Below are 19,224 nucleotides of genomic sequence, written 5' to 3'. Positions count from 1 at the left end.
GCACCGGTCATCTGTGACTTATGTGTGTTTTCGGACCCACTCTTTCTGAGGTCTGGCTGGACCCGGCGAGCCACAGAGTTCCCACAACCCAAGAATGAGTGACTTGCAGGGTGAGAACCTTTGGAGGACAGCTTGTGCCTTCCTGAACACTTGTTACCAAGGGGAAAAAAAAAGTGGGGGTGGGGTGGGAATCCAGTTACTTTCTGTTTACCTTGGAAGGGAGGAAGGAGGCAGGGAACCAGAAATAGTCTTCCCAGCAGCTGTCTCTGAATCAACAGGGACATGTTTGGGGATCTCAAATGCCTCTGCAAATGAAATGGGCGGGGGGTGGTTCTCTTCTGCCCCGGGGGGCCTTCTCAGTTGGCAACAAGCTTCCGGACGTGAAAGAGTTAACCACACGCTTACCACAGAATGTCAACCTGATGAAAATTAAAGCCTTATCAGATGAGACAAACAATATACTCTTGTTCTTTGAAATCTAAAAGCAGTTTTTCTTCAAACCTTTGAAACCTATTTCTTGGCACGGAATAATATTTTTAGTAGAAATATGGTCCGTCGGTGAATCCCACCCGGAGTCTGCCGCAGGGACCCTTCTGTGAAATAGAATTGAGATTTTCAACTGGAAAGCAACAAACTTTACCCTGAGATTTCAAAGAATACCAAACAGCTAAGTATGATGCTGGTAGAAACTTAACACCAGAAGGGAAACAGAAAAGAAGGAATAAGGAAAAAGTCTCGGGACACGCGGGAGCCTTCAGGGACGATGTGCTTCTCTGCAGAACCACAGCCCAGCCTGGGTGTCAGGCGAGGGCCAGCTGTGCTGACGCAGGACCTAATCGTGTCAGGCACAGTGAATCCATACTCGCGGAAGCCCAGATGGCACTGGATCCAAGGTGGCCCGCAGCCACCGCTGTGTCCCGGGGGTCCCTCTTGTCCTCCTCACTCGGAGGAAACTCTGCATTCCTGATCTGAAGAATCACTCCAGTTTTAAACAAGACACAGTGTATACTGTTTGGACTGGTGTTTGCACCCCTTGCCAAATTCCTATGTTGAGAAACCCTACTGCCCGAAGTGAGGGTGTGGGGAGGTGATGAGGTCACGAGGGTGGGGCCCTTTGGGTGGGATGAGTGCCCTCATAAGGGTCACGGAAGAGCTGGCTTCCTCTCTCTGCTCTCCACCATGTGAGGACATAATGAGAAGGTCATCATCTGCAGCCCCCGGGGCGGGTCCTCACCCTGCTGGCCCCTGACGTGTGGACAAATAGAGCCCAGTCTATGGTACTCGTTATAGCGGCCGGAACGGAGTAAGACATACGCATGATGCATTTCACAGAGCGTGATGATCCACACGTGGAAACGCAGGTCACTAACTGAAGGGAAAGTGCTGCTTTCGGTTCTGGGGCTCTCGGTGCTCCGGCAACAGCCCCGACCTGCTTGTCTACTGTGCCTTGCTTATGTCCGGTTTAGTGTAAACAAACAGCAGCCTGAAAGTGCACCCCGAACCCACGTGTTGGCAGGTGCTACCCCACAGACAGAAGAACGACAGGACATTTCAGTGTGGGTGGGATGATGGGGTGGCCCCCCCACACAGGGAGGAGGTTAAGACTGTCCATTAAATTATACCAAATGCCCTCGCCCTACTTGAGAAACTGGCCTCAGAAAAGCAAAGTCCACTGAGAGGCTTCTGTTGAGTTCGGTCTCTGGGCTCAGAGTGGGCCGCTGTCCCTCAGCCAGTGCTGCAGGAAACACAGCCTTCCACATTCCCCAGAGCTCCCTGCCGAGTGTCGGCTCTACACGCACCCGTGCCTTCCATAAACCCTTGGTTAACACGCAAAACCACAGTCTCTGATCCTTTCAGTGAGCAGATGCTATTCTTTTCAACAGATACCTCAAAGTCAGTGATCACAGGGCATGGCCCCAGATGGTGATCCTGCAGTGGGCATGAATATGGGCTTCTTCCAGAATTGAAACCCGACGTGGCTGCGTTTTTCAAGGACATAGGAACTTAGAGTCTGTTACCATGATTCACTGGGAATCATGCTTTGTGCTGCAGAGTGACACGTGGGACTCATCAAGGAGTGGTAATTAAAGCGTGAACTGGATAGACTTTCTTCCTTGGCTTGGACCAAAGTCTCAGTCCTGCTCAGGACCAGACAGGATGCGGGTCGGGAGCCTGCCGTCCCGCGGGGAGGTCAGCGCAGAGCTGAAGACACAGGACTTTTCACTCTGCTTTAGGGCAAGGATTTAGTAAGCTGCAGCATGTCGGGGCTCAAAGGGGGCTTGAAGACTCTATCAATCTGCTCGCATGCGTAGACGGTGCGTACTTTGTCCCAGAGTCACTGCATGCCAGAGACTGTTCTAGGCACTTTATACACGTGGACTTCTCTCGTTCCTTGTCTCTCCAGCCACCTGTGAAGTAGGCTACTACCAATATTAGTGATAATTAACATGACTATTATTTTATATTATTATAATTAAAATATAATCAAATATATAAGTATATAATAAATATGATATAGAAAATACTATAGTATTAATAGGATGATAAATAAAACCAGGGGGTGATGAGAGCGAGCACAGAGAGATGGTGAGGGCTGGAGTCAAGCAGGGGAGGATGGGGATGCCTTTCACTGAAACAGGAAACAGGAGAGAGAGCAGGTCCGGGGGCAGAGAATGCTATGTGTGTCGAGTTTGAGAAGCTTGTGAGATATCCATGGGGAAGGCCTGCTGGGCCTTGGACTATGCCAATTAGAAGTCCAGCAAGTCATGTCCATTGAGCACCTGCTATATCCTGGTTACTTTAGGCAGGCTGTCTTGCAAGCCTTACAGCCACCCAGGATGGGGGCATGATATTCCCATTTCACTTTATTAAGGAGTTTATCTTTTAACAGAATCTCTATACCCAACGTGTGGCTCGAACTTAAAACCCCAAGATCAAGAGTCTCTCGCTCCATTGACTGAGTCAGCCAGGCGCCCCTGTTATTCCCATTTTATACCCATAGCAACTAAGGCCCACAGAGGACTAAAGAACCCACCTGCCATCAACTCTCACCTAGACTGTCGAAAGCACAGATGGAGTCTTTCCCTTCCCTAAGACCACACTGGTATCCCGTTCCTTGCAGGATACGGTCCAAAGCCCTATACCTGGCAAGGCTCTGTCATAGCTCAGGCTCAGCCTCAGAAATCTCCCCTCCGCTGCCCGCCTGAACTCTCCAGTCTGCTGGAACTGCGTGTAGCTCTCAGAGCTCACTGCGTCTTTTGTCTTTGGCCTTGCTCATGCTGTGCTTACAACTCAGTTCCCATCTTCCTGACTCCTGCTTGTCCTACGGGCCTCCCTCAACGTTTTTCTCTAGGAAGCCTTCTGGACCCTAATCTCTGGTTTATGTGGCGTTCCTCTGCACTCCCAGGCACCCTGCTATTTCTTCGCCCAGTGTCTGCCACCCTATGTCAGTGAGATACCCACCCCCTTGCTCATGCCTGCGGAGAATGGCACCCACCAATTGTTCTGGAGGAAAACAGAGTCATACAACTCCAAGCAAGGCTTTGAATTCAAGCCTGTAGACTCCCGAAGTCAAGAGCCCTTTCTACTCTCCCAAGATGCTTTGCAATTGCGAAGAACGCCAAGATGAGACTTAATCTGGGGATGGTTGAAAGAGCACTTAAAATGAGAGACTTGAAGGCTTGCCTAAGAAGCCCATGGGACTTAATGACACCTGTCAACAGCTTGCTTCTGTTGTATGGGGATGGAGCAGATAGGCCAGTTCAGTCACTTTCTCAGGCATGCGAATTACTGCTCAACACTTTGGATTCCTCATCTGTGAAATGGGAGCGATAATGGCACCCATCTGGCAGCGCTGCTGTGGGGCTGCCTGGGATGGTGGGTGTGGAGGCTGCAGCCCAGCGCGGCTTGGTCGCACGCACGCATTGAGAGCTCAGGCCAGAGACCCTGGGAGTCGGAAAGTGAAACTGACAGGCTGCCGGGTGAAAGGCGGTGACAGTCAGTGAAAGCCCCAAAGTGAACTCTACGCAAAATGATCGAAGCGAGCTGACATGCTTACCCTTTGCGGTCTCTGTGCTCCCCCGGGTGTTAGCAGGATGTCTGAGGAAGCTGCCTTTCATTTTACAAAGGTTTTTTTTTTTTTTTTTTTTTTTTTGTAGTTGTTTGTTTTGCTTTCCACTTAAAATGAGGAGTTTTGTCTTTACAAAGGTCCTTTTATTCTAAATCAGGCTCTGAAGAGAGGTGTCACTACCATAGGGGCCGGAAGCAAGATACCACAAGGCTGCTCAGCTGGGTTCAAGGCTCTGCCCGGCCCCAGCGGCGGGGAAGCCACGGCGGCCAGGACAGCTGTCAGGTGCGTAGCCTCCTGCAAAGTCAGCGCCCCCAAAACTCCCGGGAAACTCACCAAGCTCCCAGACAGGAAGAAGCTGACGTCAACCTAAGTTTCAGGGCTTCAAGTAAAACTCCTACAAATGATTCCTACGCCCTTTACTTGGTATCATCGTAAACCGATCTTTCTCTGAGGAGATGGGCCAGTTTGCTCCATGGGACTCATTTCATTTTGAAGTGAAAAAAACACTGTTGCTTCGCTTTTAAATCGTGATTAGGTGCCCTTCATGTCTTTCTTGGAGAGGCACCTGCTTTCCGGACGTCTAGGGCTGGCGACTTGTTCACGCACAGTTGGGGGTGCGGCACTTGGCCAGCGGGGTCTCTACGCTCTGCTTTGCAAATACTTGGGGGCCTTGGGAGCAATCAGTTTGTTCTTAAAGGAATGTGAGTACTCCCACCTGAAATGTTCCCATTTTCTCCATAAAAGAGCTTCTTGGGCAAAAGAGAGCTTCTGCAAATCTTGTATGTGATTCGAATATTATTGTAATTTGACATCCGTGGTATTCGATTTCAATAATTTTAGTAATTAATAATGACAACACAGCGCTCTCAGCCCTCCTTCGTGTCCCAGATGTTAGTGTAAACGCGAGGCAGTTCATGACGCGGCTCACAATAAGAAGGAACGTCCGTGTGTCCCATCCACTCTTCCTTCTCACTTACATCACACACCTGACCCTGTGTTGTAATTATGTCTGCATGGTAGTTCTCTCCTGACGGGTGAGGAGTTCCCAGAGGCCAAGTTCTACCACCTTCATCTCTAACCCTGTATCTGACACAAGGTAGTTGTTCAATAACGACTTGCTGAATGATTACTACACAAAGGGACGAACACATAACTAGAAGTCCTGCCACAGACGAGTCTGGCCCCAGCCACCCCCCCCTTCCCTCTTCCACCTGTCTGTCCACGGCACCTTGGTGGCAATGTATGCTACACTCTGAAAAACTCCACAGCAGAGAAAACTCCCACTACCACGCTTCGGGGACATACACCTTATCCTTGCCTTTGTTTTTTTATTGCTGAGAATACCAAAAGCAGCAAGGCTTCTAAAGAAGGTATCTATTTCGGGCCCAAACAGAAAACCGTGGGTGATGCTGTGGGCAGAGATTCCTGAACATGGCGGGGTTGACTCATGCCTGAAGGTGCTCAGAATTTCCTCTGTTCGTGGGCGGCTAGGGCAGACTTGGCTCCCCTGAAGCGCTTTCTTTGAAGCAGAGTCAAAATCGAGAAAGACAGTCGAGGCTGCTCTTAGGGGCGGGTGGTGGTGGTGGAAAGAACACGGGAGGGGAACAGCAGGATTCAGAGAACCGAAGACTCCCAGGAAGCCATGAGACTTGAGAGGTCAATTCGGCCCCTTGAGTAGATGCAGGGGCAGCTTCGTGGCCTCAGGGTCCAGATTTGGGGCGCATAGACATGGGGATTTCTACAACCGCAGGAGCAGCGGGACAGACCTCATAGACACTTACTTCAACTCCCTTATTAATACGGCCCATGAATTGATGGCCTTAGCAGCAGTTCAGAAGAATAGTAAAGAACAGAGTCTTAGATCCTAGTTCTTCCCTAGTCTATGCCGCTGGGCCATGTAACCTCGGTGAGCCTCAGTGTGCCAGGTGTAAAATGGGGATGATGAGGAGGCCTCCCTGATATTGAGCGTTAGCTGAAGAGACACTGTGCCTTCTGAAGTACCTGAAGGAGTGCGTGCAGGCCATGAATATTAGCTCTTGTCATTACGATTCCTGTTGAAAAGTTTTCTTGGGGGCGCCTGGGTGGCTCAGTTGGTTAAGCATCTGCCTTTGGCTCAGGTCATGATCTCAGGGTCCTGGGATCGAGTCCCACATCAGGCTCCCTGCTCAGCAAGGAGTCTACTTCTCCCTCTGCCTCTACCTCTCTCCCTGCTCGTGCTCTCTCTCTCTCAAATAAATAAATAAAATCTTAAAATAAAAAATAAAAATGTTAGAAAAAAGAGGAAGAGTTTCTTGGAACAAGGCTGAAAGCAAGGAGGCAGCAGGCGTTGGTATGGGGTTCATGGGCTGGCTTGCCTTCCGTGGCCCTCTGTTCCCAGCTCCCAGCTTACAGCTTCGCTCACCCGCTCCCCATTTCCCTCCTGCCATAGGCAGCTTGGCTTACCGGAGACGTGGTAATTCTCCCTTGCTCTTCAGGGGAAAGGAACCAATTGCCTCTTTAGAGCTTCCTTTTTATTCTTTAGAAACCTGCCGCCCTTTCTTCTACTTTTGGGAAAAAGCACTCAACTGCTCCTGGTCTCCCGGCACCACCCTACCCACTTGGAGAGAAAACAATCCCAAAAAGCACGTCTGACTAATCTGCCTCCTGCCTTCCTCCCTGGGGGAGCCCTGCTTTGAGGCACAGAGCTCTGATCTGCACCTAACTCCTTCCCTTTATCTTCCCAGTGAGGTGATCTTCTGGTCGCCACCCACACTTTTGTGCCTTAGAGTTTTCTGTCTGAAATGGTCCTGTTGGCAGGATATCCAGCCCTGAGTTGAGCGGCTGATTAAAAGCCCTAAGGACTGGGGGCATGGGGGCATAGGGGTGGGTTGTCAGGAGGGAAGCTCCTACAATCTAGCCTCATGGTATGCGGTTAGCTTCAGCCAAGTCACGGGCAAAATTTGGATGTAGGGAAATTAGACCCGGGCTTCCTGACTGTTATCAGCGCTGTCATATGGTACTGGTGATGCCGATCCAATGATTCATTGTGCGAAGGAAATCCACCAGACACCACTGACATGTGTAGACACCTAGAGGATGAAAGTGAGGGGAGGACTCAAGTGCTTTTTGTCTGAGCAAAGGTCTGTTTTCGTCAGAGAAGCACCCGCCATTTGAGCCTCATTGTGCTCAGCACACACGCAAAAGCTTTGGTTTATACATGAAATATGGGCCATTTATTTCACTGCCCTTGTAAACTCCTCAGTTTTCAGTCTGGTACTCACAGAGCATGATCCATGTATACAAGTTTAGTAAAATCATTAGAAAATACCATCCTCCAGCCCATGTCCTGATAGTCGCAAGAACAAATTCAGAGTCATTACGTCCTAGGACCACGTTCTCTGAGAAGCCTTTCCAGACTCTCCAGGAAGCCTGCTACTCTCCCTATTCGGATCACTATGGCATGTGTTGACTTTGCCATGTCCTACTTTGCAATATCTGATCTTGCGTCTTTCCCAAATTGGTTTTCCCATTTTAGCTGCAAGTTCTGTGTAGGTAGACACAATGTGTATTTCCTCTCTCATATGGTAGCCTTGCTACTCAAAATGGGGTTCATGCTAAGTGAAAGAAGTCAAGCAGAGAAAGACAATATCATATGGTTTCACTCACTTGTGGAACATAAGGAATAGCAGGGAGATTGGTAGGAGAAGGAAGGGAAAAATGAAGGGGGGTAACCAGAGGGGGAGATGAACCACGAGAGACTATAGACTCCAGGAAATAATCTGAGGGTTTTAGAGGGGAGGGGGGTGGGGGATGGGCTAGCCCAGTGATGGGTATTAAGGAGGGCACGTATTGCATGGAGCACTGGGTGTTATACACAAACAATGACTCGTGGAACACTACATCAAAAGCTAATGATGTATAGTGAATAACATAATAAATAATAAATAAATGAATAAATAAATGAATGAATAAATAAATAAATAAATAAATAAATAAATAAATAAGGTTCATGCACCAACTACATGGGCCCCATACAGGAGCCTGTTTGAAACCAGAATCTCAATCTGCACCCCAGAGATCCTGAATCAGAATCTGCCTCGTAAACATATTCCGGGGTGATTTGAAAATACATTAAATTTTGAGAAGTACTGCCTTAAGGCACCTATTCTTAGTGAATAGAAATGAAATCATGGAACCTGACCAAACATAGGAATCGTCATTCTGTGGATTTCAATCCTAACTGTGTCTTAAATCATTTGAGGAACTTAGATAAAAAAGTGTTATTGTTATGTCCAGTTCTCATCACCAGAGAGTCTGCCCTAACTGGTCTTAATTGGTCTTGGGTGGGGCTTGGATAGCATGTGTTATAGCATCCCAGATACACACTGGGAACACGCTGCTGTGAATACATTTCCCAGTGAGGCTTGTGTTCCCTTATTGGTGGATGCAAATCCGAGAGGAACCAGAGAATAAGTCAAATAGCCAAAAACTATCTGAGTAATCTTGGGAAAATACCTAAAATACCTAGATGACTACATTATTGTTTGCCCCTAAGAGGGTGACTTATTTGAAATCCTGGTGGGGGTTCAGCGATGGGCATTGACTCATTGGCAGACACTGTTGGCTCTCCTTTGGCTGTCTTCTAGAAGGAACCGCTCACTCCCGTGAGCAGATTGAGGGCAAGGGCCACACTGTCTTTCATCTTGGTGATCCTAACGTGCAAATGGATGGATGGACGTGTATCACTGAGAGTCCGTGTAAAGACATGCAGGAATATTGGACTGGAATTTAAGAGGCCTGGATTCTAGTCCTGGCTTTCCACTTTCCTTGCTTCCCTAGTGTTTTTGGTTTGTCCTTGGCACCCTTTTCTTGCTATCCTCCCTAGGTACAACCATGCCTCTTAAGTTGCCTTTGCCAAGCCGACTACAGCTCTCTTCCCAGGGAGGTAGCTTTCTGTGTCTCATGCTCTCTGTTCATGACTATGAGTGTTAAGATGGTAAAGAACGGTTCAGAGGTCTTACTGGGTGACCCTGGTTTACAGGGAGGCTACAACCCAGAGAATTATACTCCAAATTTTCTGTGTGTGTACATTTTTCTAAGGAGACAGATCTCATCAAGTTTTCTTAAGGACCCAGCACTCAAAAAAGATTAAGAACAAAAAAGCTAGAGGGATTCTTGCTATCACGTTGTTCTCCCTGTTGAGATGTTCAGGCTCTGTGTATAGGAGTGACAAATGTGTTGATCTTTATGCAGTGAGGTTCTCTGGGCTTTTTTTAACCCACTTGATACTACCTGGGGCATTGGCTGCCTCCACCAAAGAAGAACTTCCTGAAGAAATTAGTAGGAAGACAGAAGAAGAGGAAGGTATTTAAGGGTCTTTGAGCTTTCCTCACCTTATACCTGCTTAGACAAAGACCTGAACAAGAGACCAGGATCTCAGGAAGTTTAGAGACCCCCAGGAGCTTTTGAGGCCCCCCCGCCCACGGTGGGCCACAGACTGATGCCAGCGTGGCATGCATTGTCAACCCAAAGAGAAGCAGTCACAGATTCTAAGTCCAAAGGGATCAGAGGCTCTCACTTTAGCCTCCTGCCTGGTTTGGGAAATCTCTGCACCATATTTGACAACCGCTCATTGAGGCTTCATTTAACCCTTTCCAGAGAAAGGGAGCCCTTGACTTTGTGGAGAAGAAAGGGGCGAGGAACATTTTACTCCAAATGTTTGGCTACTGGAAGTTTGCCGAACACAAATAAACCTATGGTTCAAGTTCTACCTTATCAGAGGCTTTCCTTTGCCCAGTCTCGGTTGCCTTCCTATTCCGATTCCCTTTCTTTTTCTGTTTCTCACCACTGCCCAGAGTTTGGGCCAGGTGGCAGACAGTGGACTGGATTGTGCTTTCTCTCCTAGAGCCCAAAATCTGCACTTGTGTGTGATCTTGGATTTGAAAAATGTGAAAATTACGTATCCTTAATTTCATTTTCTAGGAGGGGAAGTAAGACATATTGGAAGGAGGCAGAGAAGAACCAGAATGGAAGGTTGGAAAGAGTCCAGAATGCCGCCCTGTCCCTCTTCCTGTCCAGCATGTGTACCCCTCAATGACATCCCCCAGAAGTGGCCAGACAGCCTCTCTATTTGAACATTTTCAGGGATGGAGGGCTTATAACTTTTGAAGCAATCAATTGAACGGAGACCATTCTCGCAGGAAATGGCCAGCAATAAAGAGAAGAGAAACAGGTTCGCACTCTTGTAAGACCTCTCCTGTGAGGAGCAAGGAAATTGAGGGCGAAGATTCCCTGAGGAAGCAAACCAGCAGCAGAACGCCTCACCAACACTCAGCGGTGTTTTGGTCTTGATGCTTATAACTGCAGCACATACGGAAGCAGTGGGCCATGCCTGAGGGCAGTGGGGGACCTTTCAAGAGTTGGAAATAACCTGCGATGAGATGTCAGGCTTCGGTACTCTGCCACGCAAATGTCTCTTTAACCCAGACCCTGTGTGTATGTCTTCAGTCTGGAAACTTTTTCATCCGAAAATACCTCAGCTTGAAAATGCCTTTTAAGCAGAGCTTATTTTATTTCCTTTTCAGAATTTTTGACAGAACAACAGCAGTCTCAAAATCATCTCTCTCAACCTTCTCATTTTACAGAGAGAAGCTGAGGCCCAGGGAGGGAGAGCAATTCGTCAAAAGTCATGCTCTTCACATGTCTCGTCTTCTGTCTTCCAACAATGTTTGTTAGGAGGTGCCTTGGCCCACTTTCAAAGTTTAATTTTCTTCTTATTCTTCTCTTCACTGACCTCAGGTGACAGACCCCACTTTCTAAGGGAACTCTTAATTTTTGAAGTTTCTACTGACCTCTGGGCAATGAGGAGAGCAAGGAAATTCACTTGAATGGCCACCATCTTGAGGGATAGCCTGACTCAAGCATGACTCTAGCTGTTACAGGAATGACTTCCACAAGACATAACAGAGAAGCATCCAGAATGCTCAAGACTTAGCCAAAGAAACCTAAGAATACTGCTCTTTGGGATGAATGGGATCAAGTGGTAGAGTTGTAGGGGTCAATAACAGTTCTTTACCTCTAACTGACCATGAGTAAAATCACTTTTTTGTGTGCCTTGGTTTGCTCAAATCCAAAATGGAGCGTAAGTACAGGTGACATACAGCACTGCCTATTTAAGACATGCTGTTTTAAAGAAAGTAGCCACTGATCTATAAGGTATTCCCTCAGCTTACCAAAGCCCTGGCTCTCCAAGGAATATCTTGAAGATGAGCAAGGTTAACCACAGTAACAACACTTTGGGATCTAGAGAAATGGAATGATTAGATGTGGAGAGTTAAACATTTTGGGTTTTAATGACAGATGTGAAGATGGGAAATTCCAGTGTGGGCAGTAGTCTTTACAAGAAGGGATAATTAGACAAAAATATCATCTTAATGGGTTTCCACACTTTGGGTTTTTTTTTTTTCAATCTAGAGGATGAAGATTTGATCACAGAATTCCTAGAATGAAAGAAAGATGATCAAAGCATAGATAAACTTTCAGAATTTCCACAATTCTGAGAAAGGTGCCTTCACTAACGTGCCATGTTGGTAACATCAGGAGAATTCTCTTTTTAACCACATCCCAGGACCCAGTAATATAGAGACTAAAAACAGCCAAGTTGACTAACACATCCTCTGCAACCCATCACAATTTTAATTGGTGGCTTTGGAAATTTTCAGAATGAAAATCTGCCTTATGAATCAGCTAGAAATTGCATCTGTTGACAGTCCGTTTGATTTCGTTAGAGACCTCTCCCCCCTGAGGAATAAAAAGTCTTGTTTACTTTAAGACGGGGTTCCTGCTGTTGGAGGAAAAGGTCTGAGATGAGATTCTTTCTTATCCTGGGGTGGTTCCTAAACCATCCCAGAAACTCAACCCACTTCACTCTCTTTGGCCACCAGATCCTCATTTGCCTCTTGACTGAACTATGTTAGGGGCCTCGCAACTTGTCTCTGTGCACCTGATCTCCCTCCACTCTATGCCAGAGTCACCTCCATAGAAGTGTCTGTGATGAATGGAAAAAAATGTAAGTCAGAGAGCCCTGGGTTTGAACCCCAACTCTGTTCCTGTCTGTGTGACGTCTGAGTTCTGGATTCTTCATCCAGTGAGTTTGTGACATCCACACCGCGAAGTGGTTATGAAGATGAAAATAAGACTACATGTCTGGCCCATAGAAGGTGCTCTATAAATGGTCATGGTCATTTTTATTTTCTAGTAGTTATTCATTAACTACCAAATGAAGTTAAAATTTATAACTTGCTATCCAAGGCCTTTGATCATTCATTTGACCCCATCCTACTTTTCAGACTTGATCCCCAATGTCCCCACATGCCCATCCAGTGTTGGGGGCCACAGCGGACCACTTGCTGTTCCTTCATCCTCTGCTGTGGCTTTGCTTACAGGGGCCTTTCTATCTGGAATGTCCACTTGGGGAAATTTACTAGTCTCTCAGTGCTCTTTTGCTACTGTCATGCTACTGTCGTGAAGCTTCTCTGTTAGTCCTGCTCACATAGATCCCATCAAATTCTAATTTGTAGTATTGTTATGCTACCCATGCCTTTCCCTCCCTTATTAGGTTATAAGTCTCTCAAGGATTGAGACTATGTCTTGTTCATTTTCATATTTCTTACAGTGTTGAAACGGGGACTAAGGGGTATCGAATAGATTTTTGGAGACCTGAGTGAATGGAAGAGTCCTCATAATACTCCCACTTGCCAGACTGCCACCAAGACCTTTCATATCTTCAGATAAGTCCCCAGCAGCTAGCAATAACACAAGTTTACTTGGAATGTGTTTCCCAGAGATATTGTAAAGGCTTTTCTGTTCTTGTACTGTCCTCCCGCTTTGCAAAGACCATTCGGAAACGGAAATCATCTTATAAGCCTTCCAGAAATCTCTCCTTCTTCAACTCCACAGTGAAGAAATTCCTACCCCTGGGTCAGTTCACAGCTCACCATAACCTAGCTACTTCACCAAGTAAGCAAAAAGACGCCTTATATGCAGAACATGTTTCACTTCTTAACACATCTTTCTATGGCCAGTTAGTATTATTATTCATCTAGAAATTAAGGCTATGAAATTGTAGACTTTGATATCTTATCTGTCTTCCTGGGTGAGCGAGGGAAGAAGTTATTAGAAAATTCACACTCAATTAGGAAGGGTGGTTTGAGGTAGAAGTTAGTGGTTTCTTATTTGTTAAAAAAAAAGATCTTTGACAAAACCCATTTGAAAGGATGAATGAAGTCCAAAATTTGCATATGTGTGTGTGTGTGTATACACACACACACACACATATACATATATATACACACATACATACATGCACTTATGTATACATGCATATATACATGTGAAAATATAAGAAAAAGTAGTGTTCTGAAAGTGAGTATGCTTATGCTTTCTAAAATTTCTATAACGTTGTACATGTGAGGAGAATCCTAGGTATTATTTCCTGAGGCAGTAAAAAACAGCATATACATCCTTGAAGCCAAAGTTAAATTATCCCGATGTTTCCTATATTAGTTACTGACATCTCAGGACATTACCCTGGTCTTAGAGAGATTCCTGGTAGATTTTTAGTGTTTTCTTACAGCTGGTTGGTGCAGTGAAAAACTGAATCCATTGGAAGATAGGAGAAAATTTCTTGAGGAATCTGCTCATTAGCGTCCTGTTAACATTCAAATATCATGCCACTCTATTCACCCCAGAGATAACAAAGACCGAGTGGCAGGAGATCCCACCATTTCAAGCTCTGTTTATAGATCAGGGATGACTGAAGCATAACATGGGGCCCTGGTGGGTCATGGACAAGGAGTAGACCCTGAGATTCAACCCCTTTGTCTGCACTTTCTATTTAGGTGCCCCCCCGCCCCCGATTCTGTGGCTGGGAAAAGGTAATATCCATTAGCCTTCCCAAGATTCTGAGGGCACCCATGACCTCTTACCTGTCACGTAGGCAGACACTGTGACGAATGTAGAGATTCCCCACATCAGCAAGCTTGGCTCCATCTTCCTGGCACGTGGGATCAGCCGCCTTCCTGAGGGCAGTGAAGAGAAGGTGTTTCTTTGCAGACGGCCGAGTTTCCTATCAGCATCTTATTTGCATCATGCTGGGAGGATGGGAGATGAAAGGGTATCAATCCATTCGGGGTGCCACCCTTGCTGTGGTCCCTCTAGTCTCTATGACAGTCTGGAGTTGCTCTTTATAAGTATTAGGCTGCTTTGTTCAGTCAGGAAATTGTGCCTAGCCCTCTCTACTCTCAAATATAGGAAGTGGTTTTAACCAGGTTTTTTTTCAAGTTCAATTGCTGGGAGGTGTGGGCTGGGGTTGGTGAGAAGGATTGGACTTCATTTATGAATCCTTTCTTCAGCTTCACCCAGAGAAGGGAAGGGAGATTCCCCTGCTGCTGAAAGAGGGTGAGCAAGCATTTCTTGGCAGTGGTCTCATTTAGCGTTTCATAAGTTGACATCACTGTGAAATTGAGGTCCTCCCCCAGACTTGCAGCTCCCTGAGGAGTCAGCAGGTGCCACACAAGATGGGGGGGGGGGGGACTATGGCGGGGTCTTCAATATTGAGGTAATTGAAAAGGAAGCAGAAGACTGAACCATACTCAGAATTCATGAATTGTCTCCCGAGATCTATATTTGATAGTGGCTATAATCATTTCACCATGATGTCCAGGTTCTTGAATGTGAGTTGTCATTTTACAAGATCTTTTGCCTCCAGATTTGTCTTTCTCTTAAGAGGTCATACTAAAAGTGGGCTTTGGGGGCACCTGGGTGGCTCAGTCGGTTAAGTGTCTGCCTTCAGCTCAGGTCATGGTCCCAGTGTCCTGTGATCAAGTCCTGCATTGGACTCCCTGCTCAGTGGGGAGTCTGCTTCTCCATCTCCCCCTGCCCTTGCTCCTATTCTCTCTCTTTCTCTCTCTCACTCTCTTTTATGCGTATGCTCTTTCTCTCTCTCTAATAAATAAATAAAATCTTAAAACAATAAAAGTGGGCTTTGGACAGTTATCATATGGTTTCACTCATTTATGGACCATAAGAAGTAGGAAGATCGGTAGGAGAAGAAAGGGATAAAGAAAAGGGGGTAATCAGATGGGGGAATGAAGCATGAGAGACTATGGACTCTGAGAAACAAACTGAGGGCTTCAGAGGGGAGGGGGGTGGGGGAATGGGATAGACTGGTGATGGGTAGTAGGGCACGTATTGCATAGTGCACTGGGTGTTATACGCAACTAATGAATCATGGAACTTTACATCAAAAACCAGGGATGTACTGTATGGTGACTAACATAATATAATAAAAAAATATTATTATTTTAAAAAAAGTGGGCTTTGGTTTTAAACTTTGTACTTTTTTTTTTTTTCAAAATTAGATCTTTCTTCCTTATTTAATTATCAGAGTTATCTTCTGCTTTTCATGAAATGGTTGGCTGTGTTTTGCTACCTGGAAATTCATGTCCATTAGCAACCATCTAGTTATAGTAAAATACAATTTTTAAAATATTCAAAAGCAAGCAAAAGGAAGACCATCTGGGCAAAGCAAAGCAGTTCATGGTTCCAGTACGTATTATCTCCACCTCTGACATTCTCTCAGAAGAGCAACTACCTCTGAAGAGAGCCTTGGAATTCTGCAGATGAACTAAGAGTGGTTTCCAAGCTTAGTACCGGAGTCTGCAGAGAAAAATGGTCAACTGATCTCTTTCTGGGAGTGAGACACTTATCAAAGTGTGACAAGATTATTTTTTTAAGATTCCAGAGCAGGTTTAACCTCACTGCTAGAAACATTTTCAACCATATGCATGAGTACAGCAATTCCTGTTATCTCCAGAGTCTGTCCCAGAGATTAAAAGCTCCAGTTTAATGGAGCTTTGCTAGATAGAGTTATCACTGTATAATTTTGAAGCAAACTTACAGAAAAATTGTAAGTACAATACAAATATCTCCTCCCAATAAACTATGTAAGAGTAGTTGCCAGTGCAATGTTCCTTTGCCCCTGAATACTTTGACGGGTATTTCCTACCAACAAGGAAATTCTCCAACATCACTACAACCATCAGTTAGGCAACAATGTTGATGCATTACAACCATTCAATCCTTAGGCCCAGGTTTCTCTAGTTGTCTCGGTGACGTCCCTCACAACAAAAGGGTCCAGTTCAGAACCATTTGTTACATCTAGGTGTCATGTGTCTTTAGCAGGTCCTTTGTCTTTTCTTGGTTTTCATGACCTGGCATATTTGAGGATTACAGATGAGTCATTTTGTAGATTATCCCTCAATTTGGATTTATATATTGTTTCCTTGTGATTAGATTTAGGTTTTGCTCTTTGGCAGGAATAACACGGAAGTGGTGCTGTGCTCTTACCAGCACACCCTTTTATCCCATTGCTGATGATGTTTACTTTGGTCACTTGATTAAATAAAGTGGTATCTTCCAGGTGCCCCCACTTTAGAGACACTGTTTTCCTCTTTGTAATAAATATTTTGTGGTATGATGTAAATATCCATTATTTCTTCATCTATTTGTTTGTATCTATGTGGACTCATGATTTTTTATTTTATTCAGTGGCTTATAATCTATTATTATTATTTATTTCAACACTCAAATTGTCTCCATTTGTCAATTGGGAGCCCATTCAAGCTGGCTTCTGTGTCCTTTTGATGTGCCCCATCATTCCTCTTGAGTACTTCTTGCTTTGGGGGCATAAAAAAATTTTCTGGGCTGATCTTTGACTTTCTCTGTCCCAGCTCTGGAATCAGCCATTTATCCAAAGAGCCCTGGTTCCTTTAGAGTAAAATAATTTTTAGAAGCCGAGATGCGCTCATTGCCATTGGGGAAGAACTAATCCCAGGCTCCCCCAATGGACAAAGCTAGGGAATCTATGGGCATACAGTATATGTATGTACACATGCACACACACACACACACACACACACACACACACTCACCCACTCACCTTTACATCTGTGTGTATTTCTATACCCATCTATACATATTGAAAATCGTGAAGGAGTTCACACTGATACATCCCAATATCCCAATTCCAATCTAATACCACAGGGTTGAATTCTAGTTTTTTCTTTTCCTATATTTGTAACTCCCTTTCCTGATAGTGGAAAATTTGGTTTCTATTATCTCTAGTCTCTTTGCTTTTTGATAAATCCCCCTGTATGTTATCAGCCTCTGATCCCTGCCACCATCCCTTGCCCCATATGGATTCCCTCCTTTCCCTGCACAGGCTCTGAATTCCTATTCTGAGCCAACCCCCAAACTCTCAGGGAATGACATCCTCTTGATCAGGCTCTGACACCCCTTACCAGGCTGGCCCCCCACACCTCCACAGATGTCCTTCTGACCCTGCTTGGGTGCTGCACCACTATGCTGGGCCCTTCCTTTTGGGGACAACCTTCTCTGCTTGCTCGAGTTCCACCACCAACCCCATGTGTGAACCTCCTTCCCATCCCACTTGGGCTCAGATAGCCCTTGCCAATCTGCCTGTTCTTGTGGGTCCCTCTCACCCTGATCAGGTTCTAACTTCCCCCACTGGGACCCCCACTCCACTCTGCTTGGACCCTGACTCCTCATTCCAGACAGTCTTCCCATGGAGCCACCTTGCTCACTACCTTTGGGCTGTGACCCCACCACCATTCTGGGCTACTGTGCCACCACATTTGTCTCCCTTGCTTTGCTCTGCCTGAAAGCCTTAGGACTGAATTGTTCAAAAAAGGAAGGAGAGGAGGCAGGCTAGTGGTTACCAGCAAGAGTAAAGTAGTAAAAAGAAAATAAGGCCACAGTGTGAAATCCAGACATGCTCAGAGAACAAGCATATATGTAATGAAGAAGTAAATAAAACCACGATTACCTCCAAGATTTTTTGTGTGCTTCATATTTTTCTTAAACTCTAGAAGGTTTTAGCAATTAATAGTTCTTGATGGAAAGTGACAATTACCTAAAGTTCACTAATACCTTCAATTTTATGTCAGTTTCTTTTTCTTTTATGAAGTTGAAGTAAAATTAAATTTAATGTTATTTATTTACAAATCGAGGACCAAAGAGATACTAACCAGGACTCATAATGTACATTTGGATTAAAGTAGACAACAAAAGTTAATCTCGCAAATTAATTAATTTCTTTATAAAATAATCAAAATTTGAAGCATGATTTTTTTTTACTTTACAGCAAAACCTCCCTCAGCTCTTCCTCCTAATAATTCGAAGAGCTAAATTTATTTTATTTTATTAGTAACAAAGTGGTAAAGTATTAACAAAATAGATAAAATCTTTTAATTTTCATTTTATTATAAAAACAGTATACAAATTATTTTTTTAAGATTTATTTATTAGTTTTAGGGGCGCCTGGGTGGCACAGTGCTTGGGCGTCTGCCTTCGGCTCAGGGCGTGATCCCGGCGTTGTGGGATCGAGCCCCACATCAGGCTCCTCCGCTATGAGCCTGCTTCTTCCTCTCCCACTCCCCCTGCTTGTGTTCCCTCTCTCGCTGGCTGTCTCTATCTCTGTCGAATAAATAAATAAAATCTTTCAAAAAAAAAGATTTATTTATTAGTTTTAGAGAGAGAGAGAGAGCACGTGCATGCACAAGTGGGGGGAGGGGAAGAGGGAAAGAGACACTCTCAAGCAGACTCCCCACTGAGTCGGGAGCCTGATGCAGGGCTCCATCTCAAGACCCACGAGATCACGACCCAAGTCAAAACTAAGAGTCGACCGCTCAACCGACTGAGCCACCCAGACACCCTGGTATACAAATTGTTAAAATGAAAATAGTGATTTGGGGGTCTTTTAAGCCATACAACTGTAATTTTTATGAGGAGTGTTGGCTTAGTTAGATCCTTCTAACAGAGGCCACATTTGATAGTGTTTACACCCTGTCTTACACTGGTATGTTGGGGAAAAGAGAGGAGCATAGAAATTGCACACTGCTCCAAAAATATTATCAGCTGATTTTCTCCAGAAACTCACTTCATTTTCAAGAAATTTCAGGTTGCATTTTTTCATTTTCACTTGGAAATGTTAGGACTTGTTGCTTGTTTATGTCAGTCCCAGTTATAGAACCATCTAAAATTCTTTTAGTCACAGAGGTGAGTCAGCAGGACTATGTGTTATAAATGTTGGGTAT

General features: G+C 45.2%; 1 protein-coding gene across 1 annotated transcript in view; it reads right to left on the bottom strand.

Moving 5' to 3' along the window:
* IL2RA (interleukin 2 receptor subunit alpha) overlaps window positions 1–14,510 on the bottom strand; it is a 52,369-nt gene extending 37,859 nt beyond the window's left edge. The window contains exon 1 of the mRNA XM_087857749.1: window positions 14,035–14,510. Within this exon, the coding sequence (XP_087713875.1) occupies window positions 14,035–14,098 (64 nt within the window). The 5' untranslated portion in view covers window positions 14,099–14,510. The remainder of the gene's footprint in view (window positions 1–14,034) is intronic.
* Between the last annotated feature and the right edge of the window lie 4,714 nt (window positions 14,511–19,224).

The sequence above is a fragment of the Ursus americanus genome, chromosome 31 (genome assembly GCF_024610735.1).
Source record: "Ursus americanus isolate L20-20 chromosome 31, mUrsAme1.1.p, whole genome shotgun sequence".
NCBI classification, from domain to species: Eukaryota; Metazoa; Chordata; class Mammalia; order Carnivora; family Ursidae; genus Ursus; species Ursus americanus.
This window is presented reverse-complemented; position numbering and strand designations above follow the sequence as displayed.